Below are 21,505 nucleotides of genomic sequence, written 5' to 3'. Positions count from 1 at the left end.
GTTGATTATGAGACTTTTGACGAGACTTGAACTGGTTTGAGAAAACGGTTTTGGGGATCCTTGATAGAACCCCGTAGCCGTTAATGGAGGTAACGGCCTAGGAGCACCTAGCTAGATTGATTCTGGGAGGAGAGGGCTATCCGTTAGATGGAGCCGTCAGTGCACGGAGAGGGCTATCAACGAGATGTGGCTTCCCCCGATGAGATACGATACGATATATGATGTGAGGGAGGAAAGTGCTATCCGTTAGATGGAGCCGCCCCTATCAGAGAGGCCATCCCTTAGGAGGAGAGGGCTATCAACGAGATGGAGCCTCCTCACGGTTCTACATGTGTGACCCTATGATATTAAATTTATGGTATTATGTTTTCATATCAGGACATGATTTTAAATGTATTTATTTGAAGTGGTTATTAATGAACTTTATGATTTTTTTGTCAAGTTCATTGTTGAGATGATTTAAAATGGTATTATTATGGATATAAATTGTTTATACTGAGTTGAGAGAGAAAAACTCGTGCCTATTCTGTTTCCCTTTCCTGTTCATGGTGGTTGTTGACTGCTCACTAAGTCTTTGTGACTTACCCCATTCCTTATTTCCCTCCACAGATTTTCAGGCAATTGAGTAGCAGATTGTTGTCAGTTTTAGATCATTCGACTTATTTCATTTGGCAGGTCGTCACATTGGTGTCTTTCATTTAATCTTGGTTATCTGCAGCTATAAGGATACCTAGGTGGATTCAGATTTGGGGTTGTTATTTGTTATTTTTATTTTCAAGAGTTGACACTTGAGTGCCTCAGTTGATTTTATATTTTACTTGAAATACTGGCTATGGAAGAGCTTATTGGCAGATGTTATTTGTAGTTATTGAAATTTACAAAAGAGATATCGCTGAATTATTATAAAATATAGAGAACTTGTATAAGTTTTGGAAAATAGTTGGAAAACGATTTTGTGAGATTGAGGCTTGCCAGACTAGGGTGTTAGTCTGTGCGTCGGTCACGGCTTAGGATTTTGGGTCGTGACATCATCCCTACCTCTGTTGTCGTTACCTATAAGAATGAATACATTTTATAGTCAACACATGTACCGCTTAGTACGAACACTCGCGGTAAGATAAATTACCAATACTATCCACGGTGAATACCTAGAGGGCGTTTGTTACAAGAAAATGAGGGGAATCTTATTTCTGGGAATATTACGATGAGAATGTCAATAATATAGACACACCTCATTTTTTAAACACTTCATTTTCATCTATTTTTATTTCTATCTCTATTCTCTTATCATGTATCACATCTCATACTTTCTCTCTCTTACTTTTTTTTTCTTCCTATCTCTCCTCATTCTACCTCATTTTACCTCAAACAAAGGTGTGAAAGTAACATTATTCTGAGAATGTTATTCTCGGGCATCTTTCAAAAAAATGTTTGGTTAATATGTTTAATTCTTAGGTATATTCTTAAAATTTATTTAATTAAAAAATTAAAAAATTTAAATTTGAAGTAAAAATAAAAGTTAGTGGGGAAGAGAAAGATATCAATCCTTGAACATGAGAATAAAATTTGGAGAAAACAAGGTAAATTGCATGCTTGAAAATTCATAATACTAATTTTTCTAAAACTTATAGTAAACATGAGAATGTTACATTCCCAACTTCACTTACCCGGAAATGTTTAAAGATGCGCCCCTAGATTCTCATCATAAAAGAAATAAAACCCAAAACCTGTTTTTATCTTTTTAACCACGGTTACAAGCAAGCTCAAAACGCACTGAATGTTTAAAGAACAAGTCATGAAACGACACTACCAGTGTCGTACCAAGAAAGAAGAACATTTACAAACCAATGGAACGAAGTACGAAGAAACGGATTAATAAAGATCCAATGATCGCTGCGCCCAAAACCCAAAAACCCACCCAAAATCTAGAGAGAGAAACAACTTCAATTGCAAACCACACACAAATCACAATCACATTCCTTTGTGAATCAATTTCTCATTGCTCATCTATCTATCTCTCACGCAAATCAAAACAATTTATTAGTATATAAATTCCATTTTCTTTTTCTTTTTCTTCTGGGTCATTTTATCGAACACAACACATTACTACGATAAAACTTAAAAATCAAAAACAGAGAGAAAGAGAGAGATTAAAAAAAAGAAAAAAACAATTTTTGATGGCAGCGTTTGGGAAATGCAGCAACACTGTTGATTCGTTTGTTCCTACTAGTTTCTTTTTCAATAATCACAGTTCATCACACAAACACAAACCCCTTTTCTATTATTTTCATTTTCCTCCATAATCTTAATTATTATTCATTCTTGTGTTTTTTGTTATTCCCCAAATCTAACCGCATATCTCAATCACACACAAACCCATATAGAGAGAGAGAGAGGGAATCTGAAATGTTAGAGAGAGAAGCTCTGGCTCTGGCTTGTTGTTCATTAGGGTTCAATTTGTGAGTGTTTTGTGCGAGTGTGAGCTTGATTTTTTGGCTATGGAGTGTGGTTCGGAGGAAGAGAACAAGAAGAATACACCAGAGGGGGAGAACAAGGTCAAGCGCAAAATGAAGTCTGCTTCACAGTTGGAGCTTCTTGAGAAAACTTATGCTGGTATGTGAAAGTAAAATTTCACCCATTTTTTTTTCTAATTGGGTTGTGATTTTGATGAAATGTGAAATTTTGTTTTCTGGGGTTGTGACTTGGGATGTTAATTTTTGCTGGAATGTGAGTTTTTGTTACTTGGGATTTGAAATTGTGCTGGAATGTGGAATTTTTGTTTTATGGGGTTGTTTGTTAACTGTGATGTGGATTTGTACTGAAATTTGAAGTTTTGTTTCATAGGGTTGTGACTTGTAATGTGAATTTGTGCTGGAATGTGGAATGCTTGTTTTATGGGTTTATTAACTGTGATGTGAATTTATACTGAAATTTGAAGTTTTGTTTCATGGGGTTGTTAACATAAGATGTGAATTTGTGCTGGAATGTGGAATTTTGTTTTATGGGGTTGTGACCTGTAATGTGAATTTGTGCTGAAATGTGGAATTTTGTTTAATGGGGTTGTGCATTTTTGGTTCAGTGGAGGCCTACCCTGGGGAGGTGCTGCGGGCTGAGCTATCTGAGAAATTAGGTCTGTCAGATCGTCAATTGCAGATGTGGTTCTGTCACCGGAGACTGAAGGACAGGAAGGCTACGCCGGGGTCCAACAAGCTGCTAAATGACTCACCGCCGACTTCAGGTCCAGTTGGTGAGCGTGCTGAACAAGTAGCAAAGGCTGATGTCAAGCATGATGGTGGTGTGGCTTCTGAGTTGAGGCCATTTGGTCATCCTGACTCGTGGCGAGTTGTGCCACAGCCTGGGATTATGGCCTTTCCTATTATGGGGGCTGCTGGGTTGCCTGCAATGGAGAGCAGTAGTTACAATGAACCTCATCAGACCAGAGAGGAGCTGCGAGCTATTGCATTTATGGAAAGACAGTTGGGGGAGCCATTAAGAGAGGATGGACCGATTCTGGGAATGGAATTTGATTCTTTGCCACCGGGTGCATTTGGTGCACCAATAGGTAACTTAGTATTCTATTTGCACTTACTAAGGACTGATATAGTGAAAGGAAGGGAAGGGGATACTATTTTATGCTAATCAGAAAGTTTTATCCATATATTGTATCATGTCTATGCTCTTGGCTTAGTTACGTATGAATTCCAATGAGAGATGGACACGTTATTGTCAGCGATAGATAATTTGTTGGTATAGAGGAATTAATTCTGTTTTCTTTAATTAGTTTTGAAGGAAATAAATTGCGTGTGTGAATGTGGTGAGAGAGAGAGAGTTAGGATTTATGGACACCAGGTGTAAGTCTGGACATACTTACACCCTCAATATTTTTTTGTAGAATGCAAAATTAACAAATTCAATCATTAAACTTGTGATATTATGTTGATGATTATGGATCAGGTATTCAGGTTTTGGATAATCTGGACACTATAGATATATAGTTTGACTGTAGATATTTTCTTATATTTTAAATAGCATTTTATACGTTTTTTAGTTGTATGTAATTCTTTTGACATGATTTACTTCATGAGAACTCTCAGTTCAAGAGTTAGATTGGAAAAATTTATCTTGTATGAAAAGTTATTAAAAGGTGTAAGTATGCCAATACTTGCACTTGATGTCAACAAATCCTGACTTGCGCTTTACTTGCATATACATTCATGCACGCACACACATATGTATATGCATACTTACATATATATACATATATGTACATAAATACATATATGTATATACTACCTTTTGTCCTTATTATAGGAACTAAATAACTACTTCACGTCCATTAAGAAATATAGTTAATGCAGCTGGTAGCATTAAATTGTCATCAATTTAATTGAACTTTCTAAAGTTACCCTTAAGCCACTTTCTAAAATTATCTTGTATGAAAAGTTATTAAAAGGTGTTAATATGCCAATACTTACACTTGGTGTCAACAAATCATGACTTGCGCTCTGCATGCATATACATCCATGCACGCGCACACGCACATGCACAGAGACAAACAGGCACATATATATAATTATATGCATATTAGCATATATATATATATATACATACATGCATACATATATGTATATACTACCTCCAGTTCTTATTATAGGAACTAAATAACTACTTCACTTCCATTAAGAAATATTGTTAATGTAGTCGTTAGCATTAAATTTGTACTTGATTTACATTAACTTTCTAAAATTAGCCTTAACCCACTTTTTTTAAATTTCTTTCATCTTTAATGCATTGGGGAGTGGAAGGGGAGAGAATCTGATCATATAAGGGTATTTTTGTCAAAAAATAATTAATGCATTCTTATTAAAATGACCAAACTTTACCTTGAATGTGGTTCTTATAATAAGGACCGGAGGTAGTAATAGTATATATTGCGTGCATATGTATTTATACATGTATTCGTAAAATGCTTGCTCTGTAGTATAGAAATTATAGGCAAATGCAGCATTGGTAGTGGAGATGTTGAATTATAGACTATTATGCATGCTTTGATGTTTGATAGATAGTAATTTATTCAACGATGCTGGAGACTAAGAATTTTACACTACTGTGGGTTCAAGTGCTAGCAAGTAGCAACATACTTTCCAGCACATTCTCTTCTATTGGTTGAAATTCATGTATGGTCCAGGTCCCCATACCTAATTTGATAGGTTCCACTTCCAGTTTGGTGGGATCCACATGAACTTTAGCCAATAGGAGTGTGTATTGGAAGGAGTGTGTTGCTACTTGCTAGCATTCTTCTCATACAAAATATTTGAAATATCATTATAGGGTGTGTATGACCCAATGGATCAACTTATACTTTCGGCTGATACCTGATAAGTGTGTTCATTGTCACAAGCACATAATTTACGAATTCTTCTGTGCATTTGGATGGAGTAATTTTTTTTTGGTACATCAGAAAGATAAACTACAGCCCACCTCCAGGGTTGATCCCTAGACCTCCCCTCCCCAACCCATACGTCCGCCAGCTCTTGCCACTTGAGCTATCATTCGGGGACGGATGGAGTAATTTTATTGCTTATTAGTCAGACCAAACCCAAATAATTATTAAAATAAGTTACAAGTAGCTAGTTGCTCTTAAGGTTAAGAAATTTAGGTTTATATTGAGATCTTATTCTGAATACACTTGTCATGTAAGTAATTTTTTAAAAATGATTTGAATAAATCAGTCTTCATCTGGATTTGATTGGGTAATATTCCATTTTAATTGTGGTGCAGTCATCTGTCAATTTAAAGGAAATAATATCTATCTATATGCTTTCAATTTTTTATCTCCCTTTTGAAAACTGGTATTTGACATCTTTTTCTGTTGCTAATTATGAAGTGCCATATCTTACTGCATTTTAGGAATGAAAATCTGATTTCTTAAGGCTAAAAATCACTATTGAGTATTGAGCTCTTTAAAGTTTGAAAAGGGATTCTCGAAAGGGTGTTTTGAACATTGTGCATTAGAGAAGTTTGGTTTGCTCGTGCTTCTTTGTATGAGCTTCAATGATTGAAATATGATTTTTGAGGCCAATAAAAGATTTATGGTGCATTTTGACAAGCTTTTTAAAACAGCGCTCTTATGATATAGCTGTTTCATAGAGCTCCCCCCCCCCCCCAAAGCTACTATTTTTAGCTAATAATAAGGGTACTAAAACAGTTTTTATACATATTTTTACTTTTGTCTCCAAAAAATCATCTAATTATGATAAAAATGTTAAACTTGTTTTTGAGATAAAAAGCATTTTATGCTTAAAAAGCAAAAGCAAATGGCCCTTAAAAAGTTATTTTGGAAAGAGTTCATACTGCATAGACAATATTCTGAACATATCCTTGTTATCGTTGTGAATGAGAGAAGTTTGGTCAACTTGTTTCAGTTGGCATGGCTTTTTGCAGTTAGTATTAATGATATTGAATCTTCGGCATGGTCGTCCATTTTTCCAGGGGCTGTGACAATGGGTCAACACAGGCAATCTGGAAGGACCTTGGAGGCAAAAACTTATGAACAGCTGGACAAGGTTGGATTTCTTTTCTGCTTTCTGTCTTTCTCCCATTGCATTGTTTTAAAATGTACTGCTATAAAAGTTATTTCGTTACAACTATAAGTAATGAATATTATATTTTATCTGTATATTCATTCATTATAATTCTTTATCATAGGTGTAAAAACAATTTTTATGTGCATCTTTATCTCTTTGCTAAAAAAAATAATTTTCTAGGGTGTTTCATCAAGGACTCTCCATGAATATCAATTTATTCCAGAGCAGCCAACTGTTAAAATCGAGAAATATGAGAGAGTTTCCCCCTCCATCCACTTTAGTTCTCCTGATGGCATTCCACATCGTAGGACATTATTACCTAGTGGGCGATCTTGCCTTAATGGGAATGAATCTGCCCCTTATGGATATGGAGTTCAAGGTCAGATACCTCGTCTAAATCTTTTGTCCGAGCAAGGAAGGCAGAATCATCTTTTTCCTTCTGCTTCAGGAGGAAATGATGTTCTACAAAAGAACCCGTTTATTGATGCAACTTTCGAAACTCATAATGGGGCTCACCCAATAACTCTGATTGACAGCCCTCTAATGCCATCTAATAGGAGGGTTATCCATGAGGAGGAACTTTCAAGGTTTCAAAGGAAGCGAAAGGTATCTCCACCGACAATGCTGACATGTTTTTATCACAATTGAATGGCTGCTCATTGACTTGTCTTGCCGCAGATTGAAGAGGCTAGAATGCAACGGGAACTTGAAGCACAAGAGAAAAGAATTAGAAAAGAGCTTGAAAAACAGGATATTCTAAGGCAAAAGGTATGGGCAGTTTTTATTTCCCCCATTTGATGATTATATTTATTCTTTAGCTAATACTGTTCTTCTACACCTCAAGAGAGAGGAGCAAATAAAGAAAGAAATGGAGAGGCATAACCGTGAGAGGCAGAAGGAAGAGGAAAGGTTATTGCGTGAAAGACAGCGAGAGGAGGAGAGGCTTCAAAGAGAACAGAGGCGGGAACTTGAGCGGCGGGAGAAGTTCTTACAGAAGGAATCAATCAGAGTAAGTAAGCTTGTTCTGCCAATTCACTCCAATCTTTAGTGTGAAAATAAATGATGCTTATTCTATTCGTTATTTATTCTTGTAGGCTGAGAAACTGAGACAGAAGGAAGAGCTTCGCAGGGTTAAAGAGGCAGCGAGGATCAAAGCTTCCAATGAAAGAGCTATTGCCCGTAGAATGGCCAAAGAATCAATGGAACTTATTGACGATGAACGTCTGGAACTTATGGAGTTAGCTGCATCAAAGAAGGGGCTTTCTTCAATACTGGCTCTTGACTATGAAACTATGCAAAATCTTGACTTATATCAAGGTGAATAAATTGACACTTAAATGTTTATTCTGTTGATCTGCTCTGCATCTAACTCATTGTGAAAGCAATGAAATTAAGTTTTTTTACGCTGCAAATTGACTGTGGATACAACACCACCACCAAAGTCTTTTCCTACAAGGTGGCAATATTTATCAAACAAGGGTCATAGTGTTTTTTTATTAATCATGTCTAATGACAGATAGATAAAAAATGATAAAAAAATTGTGTAAACAGGGAAAAATGTAGAAATTATTCTCTTTCCGAAGTTATAAATAACTGTCCCAAGGGGTATCTCTCACTTGTAGTTAGTGTTACATTGAGAATATACCTGTGTATTCTTATTAAAACAATGTCACAGGACTTCAATCATTTTGTTATGTTCACGAGACTATTTTTTCTCCACTAGAACTCTTTATCACAATGTCACAAGGCAACTGTTGGGCCACAGCTCATTGTATCGTACTTGTATTTATGTGAATGAAATTTTTTCTTTTGAATGATTCTTGTATGTTTGAGTTAAAATTTAGCTATTGTGCAAATTGTGCCATTTTCTCCTACAATAGTACGAGGTTAGAAATTCAAATTATAAGGTGAATTGAGAGGTTGAAAAATCAACCATTTGTCATTTGTGTTTGTTACTTTTAACAGTAATGGCAAAATCATGAAACTTAGTGAACTCTAAATTCAATGAACCTGCCAAAAAATTTCATTGTATAGTTTATCCTAGGAATGACTACTCCAAATTTGAAAGTTTCTATCCTGATATAGTTACTGTTTTGAGGTATCACTTTGTAGACACTTGTAAGTTGATTGGCTAGCTTTAACTTGTCCTTGTTGTTTTATCCAAATTCATAATATTTCTGCTTATATGATAATTTCTGGTTTTGATGGTTGAAATATTGAGTGCTCATCTTAAGGCAGCCATTGATGGAATTTGATGTGTATTTGGATTTGCTTATTTTGTGTTCGAAACAGCTAATAATCAAAATCTTCTTACTAGAAAGTCCCCCCCCCCCCCCCCCCCCTCTTAAGGTGATTTTTTCTATATGTATTAATCAAAACCAAACATGCACGGGGTTTTCAGATGAGCAGACTTCTTTCCCACCAAAGTCAGTACAGTTGAAACAAGCCTTTTCAATTCAACCTTGGTCAGACTCTGATGAGAATGTAGGAAATCTTCTGATGGTAAGATTGTTTTTCCCATTTATTTATTTATTTTTGCCTTTTGCTTTTCTGACTGGTTGATGGAATTTTCTGCGTCTTTGATGTTACTACTGTCCTTGAGGTTAACTTTAGGTGAGATAAGCTATCCCTCGTCACCAATATAAAAGCTGTAACGTAACCTAGTTATGCTCTATGTGGTAATGGTACACAGATAATGCGATGCATATCTGATACTATGCATAAATAGATATTTATTAAAAAAATCGTAAAACAAAATAAAAATAAAAATTGCATTCTGAAAATTATACTTTTTATAAATAAATAAAAACGATACCTGGTTCTGGTTTGATGTTGTGTGCTTGGACTTTGTAATAAGTATCTAATTAAAAGAGGCTACTATTATGTAACAAACATAATTGTGAAAGTTGAAAAGTATGCAACAACTTGAAGATACAAATAGGCATGCGTTGGAATGGGCTTAAATAGATAATAGAATCATGTGTTGAGGTAGAGTTAGTAAATAGAAGATGTTGTGTTGATATTGGAACTTGTGTAGAAAATAGAGATCAAAAGAATGAGGAGTGTTGTCTTAATTGAGCGGAAGAGTTATGTATTCAGATGCAAGGGTCCAAGTCCAAGCTGTATCTCAAACTTCCCCAAGAGTATTGATGAACTATCCAAGAATTTTGGTATTAATCTTTTTGATATGTATCTTGTTGAGAAGTCCCACATTGACTAGAGATATGGCCAAGATAGCCCTTATATGTGGGAAGGCAATCCTCAACTCTTGAGCTAGTTGAGTTAGGTCTCCCAAATTTTAATATGGTATCAGCGCCTATCCTAGATCCGTTAATTCGTTAAAGTGGAGACCACCCGTATATGGGGCACACTCAGATATTCATTCCTGCATATCCCACACTCCAGATGTCTAGTTCTGGGTGTGAGGGTGTGTGTTGAGAAGTCCCACATTAACTCGAGCTATGTCCAAGATAGCTCTTACATATTGGAAGGGAATCCTTAACTCTTGAGCTAGTTTTTGGGTTGAGTTTTGTCTCCCAAATTTTAATATCTGATACTGATACATGAAGAAAATGCATGTATTGGTGCTTCATATTTGTTGTTCAAATATGTTGCTGATTGTGCATCATTATATTTTGTGGCAAATGGCGGATTTTGTTTTCTGCTTGGCCTTTCTTTTAAGTGAAACACATTGCTATTGAAACATCTAATCTGCTTCACCGCTTTGGAAATTAAGATCTTTTGTCATTTGTCTTCTCTCTGATTGCACTGGCTCATCAAATCCGTAGATGAATCCTGTACTCTAGTTGTTCTTAGTTTTGTTTATGGAGAGTTTGTCAGCATGGCTCAAGCATTTAAGCTTTACGCCTGTACCAAATTGTTCAAAATATTATATTTTATTTTGATACTGTCCGTGGCTTGCCAAATTTTCTGTGAACTATTATGAATATAAATGATTTCTATTTAGGTTTGGAAGTTCTTGATTACGTTTGCTGACGTTCTTGGAATATGGCCGTTTACCTTGGATGAACTTATACAAGCTTTTCATGACTATGTAAGTATTCTTTTCTCCATATTTGCTTGCCAGGTTATCTCCACGTTTTATGATCCCTATCCACATTGTCTTGTCCTAAATTACAGTTTTCCTGATTATTTACACAATACACTGAACATAACTTACAATGAACCTGGAAATACAGTTATTTGTGACAAGGGATCTATATTTTATCTCTTATTACTGCAGGACTCTAGGTTATTAGGTGAGATTCATATTGCTCTTCTGAGATGCATTATAAAAGATATTGAAGATGTTGCAAGAACACCCTTTACTGGGTTAGGGGCTAACCAAAACAATGTTGCCAATTCTGGTGGGGGACATCCCCACGTTGTTGAAGGGGTAATTTTTTTTCATCATTCCAGCTTTAAATCTACTTCCTTTGTTCTTTGCTTAAACTAAAATAGACTTATTTGGAATCTTCTGTCAGGCATATTTGTGGGGTTTTGATATAAGAAATTGGCAAAGTCACTTAAATCCATTAACATGGCCAGAGATTTTGCGACAATTTGCATTGTCAGCAGGATTTGGGCCTAAATTGAAGAAACGGAATATTGAGCAGGCTCTCTCTGGCAATAACGATGAGGTAACTTATATTTCCTCTATTCATCATGTCAAGAACCAATATTCCCAAAAGCTTAAGCTATTGGGTAAAGGACTTTGAATGACTTTATATTATATTTCTTACACATCACTAATGGTTTCAATAGAAAATCTATTGTCAGCCATCTTAGTTACCACATGCAATAATTAAACTTCTTTTCGTTTTCGAGAGTTTGCATTTTCTGAGCGCCATAAGAAATAGGTAACTTTTACAAACAATTATTTGGATTTTTTATCCTTTAAGCCAATGGCTTGTTTAAAAAACTGAACTTGCATAAAATGTTGCAAAGGAGTAAATTATAGGATATCATCTATGGGCTCTGTTAAGGTCCCATAATGACTAGAGATATAGCGAAATTAAATCCTTATAAAGGGTGGAACAGTTCTCAACCATAGGGGTACAGTTACACCTAGCACAAATTTTAATATGGTAGTAGAGCATATTCTAGATCCTTTTATTGGGCCACTTGCATAAGTCCAGTCTTGCAAACTTCACGCTCCATATGTCTAGCTGTGGGCGTGAGGGGGGTTTTAAGGTCCCATATTAACTAGAGATATGACCAAGTCCAAACTAGTCCTTATAATGGGTAAATCAATCCTCATCCCTGAGCTAGCTTTTGGGGTAGAGTTAAGCCTAGTTTGAATTCTAAGGGGTTGTTTGTGAGTTAGTTTTTGGAGGGAAAGGAAGGGGATGGCATATTTTTATTTTTCAAATTAGAAGATTTACGTAATATTTTTTTATAATAAATAAGTTATTAGTATATTGTGTTTATGCTAATTTATCATTTCATAGATTTAATTTTTAAGAATCATCTAATTCGATACTATTTATTTGAAAATAAAAAATATGCCTTCCCCTTCCTTTCCCTCCCAAAAACCTCCAAAAACTAACTCACAAACAACCTCTAAGAGGCTCAAAACTTTATAGTTTTTTAATTTAATATAATACAATGTAAACAACAGAAAAATGAAGTTTGTTTAACTTTTTCTTTTTGAATGGGAGCTGGGATCGAATTGGGTCCTAATAACTCTCCCTCACTCCCTTTGACATGCAGTGGAGTTATGAGGAAATTGCTTTACAGGTTTCAGAAGAATGATTGATGAAGTAAAGCAGTAAAGCACTTACTTGCTTGTCGTGTTTGTAAATATGTAATTGTATTCATCATTAAAAATTATATCTATTGCATTGAAAAGAATTTACTTAGCATTCCATAATGAAATTGTGATTCTAATTCTAATTTGTTTTTTTCGGTTTTGTTGTTTCCTTTCTTTACTCTACCTCCTTTTGGGTTGCAAGTGCAGGGCAGTGATGGTAAGGATATAATTTCTAATCTACGCAGTGGAGCAGCTGCAAAAAATGCTGTTGCTATTATGCAAGAGAAGGGATTATCTAACCCAAGACGATCTAGGCATCGATTGACGCCTGGCACAGTTAAATACGCTGCATTTCATGTCCTTTCGCTCGAAGGAAGCAAAGGCCTCAATATATTAGAAGTTGCAGACAAGATTCAGGTAAAACTTTTCTGACTGGACATGTTCTTTGTTGTAGACTTGTAGTGTGTTAATTATTGAGTTTTCTTGTTGATATTCTTTTTTCTTATCTAGAAATCTGGACTTCGTGACCTTACAACTAGCAAAACTCCAGAAGCTTCTATATCAGCTGCTTTGTCTAGGGATACAAAACTATTTGAAAGGACAGCTCCTTCAACATATTGTGTACGTCCTGCATATAGAAAGGACCCAGCTGATTCTGTAGCAATTTATTCAGCTGCTAGGGAAAGAATCAGGATATTCAAAAGTGGGTTTATGGATGCAGAAGACGTTGATGATGGTGAAAAGGATGAAGATTCTGAAAGTGATGTGGCAGAAGATCCCGAGATTGATGATTTAGAAACTGAAACAGATAAGAAAAAAGAGGTTTCCAATTCTTTGGGATTTAGTGAAAACACTGTAATCGAAAGTAGAAAGGACAATGGTGAGGTTTTACAAACTACTGATGCTTGGCCTGATAAAGTGGATGAGGGTTTAGCTCCCGTTGTAGCTGAAGGCCTCAACAAACATAAAATTGTGAGCACCTCTAGTAAAATTGCTGTTTGCAGCAATGCTGTGACTATTTCTGATATAGACGGTGAGGATGTTGATGATAGCATTCCAGGTGAACCATGGGTACAGGGGCTTATGGAGGGAGAGTATTCAGATCTTAGCGTGGAGGAGCGTCTTCAGGCTTTTGTTGCTTTGATTGGTGTGGCAACTGAAGGAAATTCAATCCGTGTTGCACTTGAGGTATATTCTTTTAGTTTCATACTTTCATTTCTCATTGTGTCTGTGGCCTAAGAAACTTTTTTTGTGGTATGTGTTTTGTGCATGTACATATGTTCTATGGATGGTTTTCTGATGAGCAATGTGGCAGGAACGTCTGGAAGCAGCAAATGCTTTGAAGAAGCAGATGTGGGCAGAAGCACAGCTTGATAAACGCCGTATCAAAGAGGATTATTTTGTTAAGATGCAGCCTATCTCTTATCTTTGCAATAAGAATGAACCAGCTGTTGCATTTCTATCAGAAGGGGGTAAACAGTGCGCATTGCCTACTGCTGACGTAAAACATGACAAGGATTTACTCACTCCTTGTGACCAGCTTGAACAGACAAATGCACTACAGGAAAATCAAAACAATCTTCACAGTTCCCCATTAGAAGTTAACATGCACATGCAAGATTGCTCTACGGGCCCAGATAATTATTCTTTCCAACAATCAGGATATGCTGCTGAAAAATCAAGGTCAATTTTAAAATCATACATTGGCCACTTGGCTGAACAGACTTATATGTATAGGGCATTGCCTCTTGGTTTGGATCGAAGGCGTAATCGATACTGGCAGTTCATTACATCTGCTTCTCGTAATGATCCTGGCTGTGGCAGGATTTTTGTGGAGTTACGTGATGGGTGTTGGAAGCTGATTGATTCAGAAGAGGTATTGCTTCTCTCAGGTTTAGCTGATCTATGATGATAGCTATATGATTTGCAAGTGATCTCTCTATGTAATATCTTTGTACCACCTTTTATGTTGAGCATTTATCTTGTCAAGCTTAATGTAGCTAAGGTAACATACGTGTATTACTGCGGAAGTCATGACATCTACTGCTACCAAGTATGTAATTATTAGCAACGTTTTTCAACATCATTATTTCCGGAGCATTTAGAAATACAGTCTTATCCTCATAGAGCTATTTTTTCCCACTTGTACTTTCTGATTTATCCTAGGTATATTCTGTTTTGTGTTGGTTTTTCATTTTGTTCCATTTGCATGCAGGGTTTTGATGCTTTATTGGCATCTCTGGATGTCCGTGGAATCAGGGAGTCCTACTTGCATATGATGTTGGAAAGAGTTGAGATGTCATTCAAGGAATCTGTTAGAAGGAATGTCTTAAATAGTAACATGAGAATGCAAAATGGGGATACAGTCAGGAGACTCAAGACAGAAGCTGTTGAAATGGCTGAGCAAGATTGCAGTGCTGATATTCATTGTCCTACTACTGTAGGCATTGATAATTTGGATGCATCAGAGACCTCAACATCTTTTGTGGTCCAACTTGGAAAAAGTGAAGCTGATGACAAAGATGCTTGTACTAGGTATCAGGACTTTGAGAAATGGATGCGAAAGGAATGCCTAAATTCCCCATTATTATGTGCATTGAAGTTTGGGAAGAAGAGGTGTAACCAACTGCTGGCCATATGTGATGTGTGCCATCATGTCTGTTTCTTTGGAGAAGTTCGTTGTCCTTCATGTCATAAAACCTTCAGTACTTGTAAGAACAACTCTAGTTCTTCTGAACATATTGCTCATTCTGAAGGCAAGGTGAAGATTGGCACTGATTATTTTTCACCCTCGTCTCCTTTGAGGATGAGATTGCTCAAAATCCTCTTGTCCGTTGTTGAGGTGACATCCTATATAATTTTTCATGACAATGATTTATGAGTTGATGGATATAATTAATTTCTGAATAGTTGTTTAGATAAGGTCTTGTTTACTGTGTCTTGTTCATTGGAGTTGATAGTGTTTGGCTATGGATGGTAGGTATCCCTTCCTCAGGAAGCTCTGCTACCTCTTTGGACAGAGAAGTACAGAAAACCTTGGAGTATAAAGCTGGAAGCTTCCTCATCAACTGAAGACCTTCTTCAGGTTATAATCTAACGCATCCTGATAGAGCATGCTTTAGATTTGTTGTTAATTGTCTCAACTCTCAAGTTCAAATATTCTTCTTTTGGCTTGTGGTTTAGTCATTACAATATCACTAAAGCTGATCCTTGTTCTTCCCTTACCTATTGCAGACAGAAAGACTAACTAATGCTCTGATTATTAGGAAGATCTAATAATTGAATAAGGGGCCAGGGCTGGAAAACATTTAGTTGATTATGTTGAATATCTGTTAAGATTTAGTTTATTATTAGTGCTATCTCATAGAGATATAGTTAAGATTTGTTTATCTATTTTAGATTAGTATCTATTTAAATAGAGATAATATCTATTTAGATAGAGTTAGGTTTAGATAGATTTAGTTTCTTTTTATCTCTTTGTTACTCTATATATATTGTAGTCTAGTCAAGTATTATGAATGAAATATACAAGTAATATTTTCATCAAATTCAAGTTGGTATCAGAGCAAGTTTTTGATCCTATTCATGGTGACATTCCAAATCTCTTTGGATTTATTTTTCGTACTTTGCTTCCGTTTGTTAGTTCTAGCCGTTTTCTTACGGCCTCGTTTCTTTCTGATTATGGTTCCCTTTCTCTTGGAACCCTAGTGATCCTTGTCACGTTCTTGGCAGTCACCATTGACGTTCAACACTGTCAACGTCCCTTCACTCACGGCTTCACTCCTGGTGCGTGATGTTAACGCGCCGCCCTCCAAGCATCCTTTCGCTGTCGTGATTGCACAGACAAGGTCGTCTTCCCCTCCTGGTGCTGTTCCAGAGGTCTTTTTGCCCAGATCCAGAGTATTGTTTGCTGTTCTTGGAGGCCTACTTCAGATTTTTCTATTTATGTGCATGTGTGGACTTACTTTATCGCTATGTGGTGGTAAAGCTTCAGAAGAGGTTTTTGTTGGAGCTTTCCTTTGTATTTCATCAACAGCAGTGGTATTAAAGTTTTTTGATGGAAAAGAACGCTACTAATGCCCTTCATCTTGTGATTCTCCTATGATTTCTTCGTCAATTTCCTTCTTTGTCAATTCATATACTGAATATTCGGTGTAGAAACCACAAAAAAGATCATTGATCATTACATCTGTGGCGATTTCTCAAAATCAGTTTTTCATAAATTAATGTGTTAACAGTCTTAACAGTGATAAAGTGTTCGGCCAACATCATTACAATTCTGGTTCATGACAAGGTTGAGATTTTCAGATTTCGCAGATTCACTCTCTTTTTTCCTACTGTGCGAAAGGGGCAAAGTCTTTACCTACTCGTTGGAAGTAGGCGCTGAAGGGCAATTTCAAGCCTCAACAATTTCTGATTACTGCATTTGTTTGTGTTTGTCTTTAATGGTACATAAAAGTTTTCATGTTGCTTTAAGCAGTGGTGATATTAGAAGTTTCTGATGATGCCAGAATGAAGCACCACGTGGCTCTTTGGTCCAGTCCAGTTCTCAATTAGTGTGTTGGGTTGCTCTTGGTTTTGGTTGGCACAGTTGTGGTTTTAGAGTTGGAAAAGATTTTTGGATTGTTTTTGGGAATTTCTCTCTCCGGCAGCAGCGGCTTCTCAAGTTAATTATTTTTGTTACAAGCTATGCATATGATATATATGCTCTAGCTTGAGGGAAAGTGTTGTGGGAATTTCTCTCTCCGGCAGCAGCGGCTTCTCGAGTTAATAATATTTGTTACAAGCTATGCATATGACATATATGCTTTAGCTTGAGGGGAAGTGTTAGATATTGTTAAATATCTTAGAGACTACAGTCAGCCACCGCCGCCGGATTCCAAGCCACACGCCTCCCATCTCTCTGCGTGTGAAGTCCACGCGCCACTCTCTCTGCTGCTTTGTTCACGCTGGTCCTCTTTGTGTATCAGCCAGGTTGCACCGCTCTCTCCGCTGCTTTGTTCTCGCTGGTCCTCTTTGTGTATCAGCCAGGTTTGGTTTTCAGGATCCTCTGTTTTAACGTGTGTTGTGCCTTCACAATTGTGATCATCCGGTCTTCCTCTCCCTGTTTGGTTTGTGGGTCAGCTGTTTTGACCCTGTTTGGACGTTTCCCGTGCCATATCTCACTGTTGGCCAAGTTTGGTTTGGTTTAGAGTTTTAACTCTGTTTTGACGCTCAGGTCCACATTGGTTTTTGAGACTTGAGTTGGTGTTTGCGTCTCATGGTTCGAGATGCTATTATTATATTAATCTTGGCTGACTTTATGCAATTTGGTTTGGTTTGGTTTTGAAGGTGGCAGTGTCACCTTCGTTTGTTTTGTCTCGATTGTTTGGTTTTCTGGTTTCAGGGCTTCAGCTGCGAGTTGCGCTGACCCACTCTCTAGTTGAGAGTTATTGGTTCTGGTTTTAGGGCTTCAGCTGCGAGTTGCGCTGGCCCACTCTCTAATGTTTTAGAGTTGTCTGTGTCAAAGTTGACACCATTGTTTGTCTTAGAAGCCATCAATCGATTGACTTCAAGTATGTTTTATTTCTGTGTGGTTGTTGTTGGGGAGTTGTTGCTTCAGCTTTGTTTTGTTTTCGGGCGTATTGTTGCTGGTTTTTCGCCCTTGTTTGCTGGCTCAGCTACCCTACGACACTCCAGAAGAATTGGTTTTTGCCTGCCTTGCATCAATTTCAGCCAGATCAAGTATGAGAAGTTGTCTTTTGCCTGCCCATGGATTTAGCAGAAGTTCGAAAGATTATTCAATTTGAAGTATGAGAAGTTGTCTTTTGCCGCCATGAATTTACTAGAAGTTTGAAAGGTTATTCAATTCAGAGATTCGCCAAGACCGTCATTATTAAGGGATATATATTAAGATAATTTTCTTCCTGGGTTCGATGTGTTACAAGCTTAAAGCTAAGTAAGCTTTAGCTTGAGGGGGAGTGTTGAATATCTGTTAAGATTTAGTTTATTATTAGTGCTATCTCATAGAGATTTAGTTAAGATTTGTTTATCTATTTTAGATTAGTATCTATTTAAATAGAGATAATATCTATTTAGATAGAGTTAGGTTTAGATAGATTTAGTTTCTTTTTATCTCTTTGTTACTCTATATATATTGTAGTCTAGTCAAGTATTATGAATGAAATATACAAGTAATATTTTCATCAAATTCAAGTGATTAAGTCTAAGAAATCTAGGATCATTATTCTGATTGAAAGATTGTAATATTTTCAAAATACTGGTATCTAGAAGAAGGATAGTGCTGCTTCCAAACTGGGTGGTGGATAATAACCTCACCTTTTAAGTCTTTGTAGTAGCAATCTTGTTGGGTAGATCATAAGTTAACGTAACATTGTTCTTGTATTATATTCAGTGTTATAAAAACTGAACCATAGCTTGTGCGGGCCAGGGTTTTAAACCCTGGCTATAATTTCCTTCAGTATTCTCTTTAGTCCTTTGAGGTACGAGGAAATTATAGCTATATTATGTCCAAAAGAAGTATATTCTTCATCCTACTAGCTTGGCATGTACCTAGTTATTGTGTTGTTTTAAACATTTTAGTATTTAGTATTGCTGCTTATGCTTATTTCCTCAACCCAGAAATCGATTCATACTTATTCCTAGACTAAACATGTTAGGCTTCATTTATCTTAATGAGCTTTCTTGTTTGCACTCCTTTACTAATGTGTAAGGCATCACATTCTTAGATATTGACTGCATTGGAAGGTGCCATAAAGAGGGAGTATTTGGCTTCAAACTATGAAACTGCCCATGAGCTGCTGGGTTCTCTCAGTACTTCTGAATGCCCCATTAATGATTTCATAGGTGGTGAAAGGATACCTGTACTTCCTTGGGTCCCGTGCACAACATCTGCTGTGGCTCTAAGGCTCATGGAACTTGATGCTTGCATCTTTTACACCTCACGGCAAAAGCTGGAGTCTGAGAAGGATAAGAAAATTGGAATTGTTGTGGTGAGTATCCTTTGTTCTCTTACTTTTTTAGTGAACAATGGTGAAAAAGTTAAAGAATTTAACAAAAATAAGGTTGAAGAGTTCATACTTTTTGTTTAAAAGAAGTATGAAAAAGATGCCCAAGTCCTTATGGGAGGAGAATAGAATTTGGTAAAGAAAATTGAAATTGTTGCTAATATACTGTATGCTTTGTACTCCTGGTTTGAAAGTGAACTATAGTGACAACTGAAAAGGTTAAAGAATTTGAGGGAAATGATCAATGAGATTGAAAGGTTCAAACTTTCTTATTTTTAAAAAATGAAAATCTGTCCAAGTCCTTAGGGGTGGGGGAATAAAATTGCTAATAAAGGAAATTGGCCATTGTTAGTGATCATCCTTTAAAAAAAGGGAAGTAAAACTGCTCAAGGAAATAGTGTTTAAGCAACCCAACTAGCAACCATGCATTGGAGATGCTCTTAGGGGAGGGGGGAGTAGAAGTGCTGATAAAGAAAATTACTTTGGATGGTTGTGGTGCTACATTTAGAACGGGTCCTGCCAGTGTTACTATATTGGGGGCTTCTTTTGTTACCTCCCAAAAACTCTCATTGCACCACCCATATGATTCTGAAATTAATTTCTGGAAGCTATTTTTGTGGTGCAGGGAGAGTTTTCAGGTGTTACCAAAAGAAACCTCCCCATTATAGGCTGACCAGTCCAATTTTTTTGGGAGATGCACCTGATCTTTTCATGGCCCAACTAATGAGAGGGTTAGGCCTGCACCAGAGATGTGGATAATTGTTTAAATTAGGACAATTTGTAAATTTTTAGAAGGGAACTGGAAAACTAAAGCGAAGATGTTTTATGATATATGTTTCTGAATAATTTATACCAACATAAAAATATTAGCTCTTACTATTGGCATATGTTTGTTTTTGTTTGAATTCCCCATTTAACATGTTGTATCTATCTATCTATCAGAAGCTTCCATCAAAATATGCTGCTGCAAAAAATTCCTACAATGCTAGTGCCACTGAAACTTCACATCAGGCTGAGCATGAGGACTGTGTTGATCTTGGTGCTGGCCTTGCGAACTACAGCAGAGGACAAAGGGCTCGACAAGGCCGAGTCCATTCTTGCGGTGGAAAATCACAAGGAAAAGTTGTTAGTTCAAGATCCAAATCTAGAAAGAGAAGTACCAACTCTAAAAACAGAAAAATGGGCAAATTACTTGGATGGAAAGGGAGACCAAGTGACCAAGGAGGACGTGTTCGTGGTCCTCGAAGCATTAGAAGCTGGCAGAAGCCAGCTGCCAACTTGGACCTAACCAGTGTTGAGAGGGATACCCCAAAAAATGTCCCGGAGGAATCACCTGGTATCTTTGCCAGAGAGGAGATTAGTGCTGGTATTTTGGAAGCCACTGCTCTAAATGCTAGTAGTTCAGAGAGATCAGGCTATGAAGATGAAAGTTATCAACCAACAGGCAATAAGTATGATGATTATTTGGTGGATAATAATGATGCATTTAGTGGGAAACCTGAGAACTTCATAGACCAGAGCCACTATAATGTGGAAGATTTGGATATTGGAGATGATGTAGATGTAGATGTTGATGTTGTTGATGATGATGAAGAATATGGGCAAGTTGATGTTGATGTTGAAGATTATATAATTGGAGGGGACTCAGATATAGGGGACAACAGAGATTACAGTGATTAAAAGTAGAAAAACTTAAATGGAGTGACTCCATTAGTGTCTATAAGTTAAATTTTATTTTTTTTAGTAATGTAGGATTAGGCCAATGATCAGGTTTTTTGGGATAGAATTTGTAGTGGTAGACTGCAAAATGATGAAAGGAAATTCGTTTCCCCTGCCATTATAACATGTTTCCAACAGCAGGAAAAATCTTGTTAGCTTAAGGCAAAGTCTTGCATCCTCAAAGGGGATCACATTTTGCACTCTCCGAAATTCGTATTGGCTCATTTTATATATTTATTTTCACAATGTTTGTACTACATTTTTATAAGATTAAGTGCAGCTGGAAAAAAAATTATTCATCCATACCTCCAGAAAAAAACTGGTTTTAGTCATTGTTTAATCATGATCTAAGGTGACTTGCTTATGTGTCCTATCTGAGCTTTTGTGTTGTGGCCACATCATGAATGACGTGTCAATTGAATGTGTAAAATCAAAATTAG

The 21,505-nt window shown here is 36.6% G+C and overlaps 1 protein-coding gene across 4 annotated transcripts; it reads left to right on the top strand.

The window, feature by feature from the left end:
* The first annotated feature begins 1,907 nt into the window (after positions 1 to 1,907).
* LOC130742547 (homeobox-DDT domain protein RLT2-like) lies at positions 1,908 to 21,364 on the top strand. 4 transcript variants are annotated; one of them, XM_057594643.1, is made up of 18 exons: positions 1,910 to 2,613; positions 3,080 to 3,562; positions 6,493 to 6,566; positions 6,768 to 7,193; positions 7,266 to 7,355; positions 7,432 to 7,596; positions 7,682 to 7,904; positions 8,989 to 9,089; positions 10,555 to 10,641; positions 10,831 to 10,983; positions 11,072 to 11,227; positions 12,547 to 12,756; positions 12,850 to 13,527; positions 13,655 to 14,215; positions 14,555 to 15,181; positions 15,320 to 15,424; positions 19,068 to 19,331; positions 19,972 to 20,228. In XM_057594643.1, the coding sequence occupies exons 1-18, from the start codon at positions 2,499 to 2,501 to the stop codon at positions 20,017 to 20,019; spliced, it is 4,566 nt and encodes a 1,521-aa protein (XP_057450626.1). In that variant the 5' UTR covers positions 1,910 to 2,498; the 3' UTR covers positions 20,020 to 20,228. The 4 variants fall into 4 exon arrangements, with proteins under 4 accessions (XP_057450625.1, XP_057450626.1, XP_057450627.1 ...); XM_057594641.1 differs by lacking the exon at positions 19,972 to 20,228 and adding an exon at positions 20,289 to 21,364 and having other exon boundaries at positions 1,914 to 2,613; XM_057594642.1 differs by lacking the exons at positions 19,068 to 19,331; positions 19,972 to 20,228 and adding an exon at positions 16,072 to 16,425 and having other exon boundaries at positions 1,908 to 2,613.
* The last annotated feature ends 141 nt before the right edge of the window (positions 21,365 to 21,505 follow it).

This window comes from Lotus japonicus, chromosome 3 (assembly GCF_012489685.1).
Source record: "Lotus japonicus ecotype B-129 chromosome 3, LjGifu_v1.2".
In the NCBI taxonomy this organism is placed as follows: domain Eukaryota; kingdom Viridiplantae; phylum Streptophyta; class Magnoliopsida; order Fabales; family Fabaceae; genus Lotus; species Lotus japonicus.
Note: the sequence above shows the minus strand (reverse complement) of the source record. Positions and strands in the feature narration are given on the sequence as shown.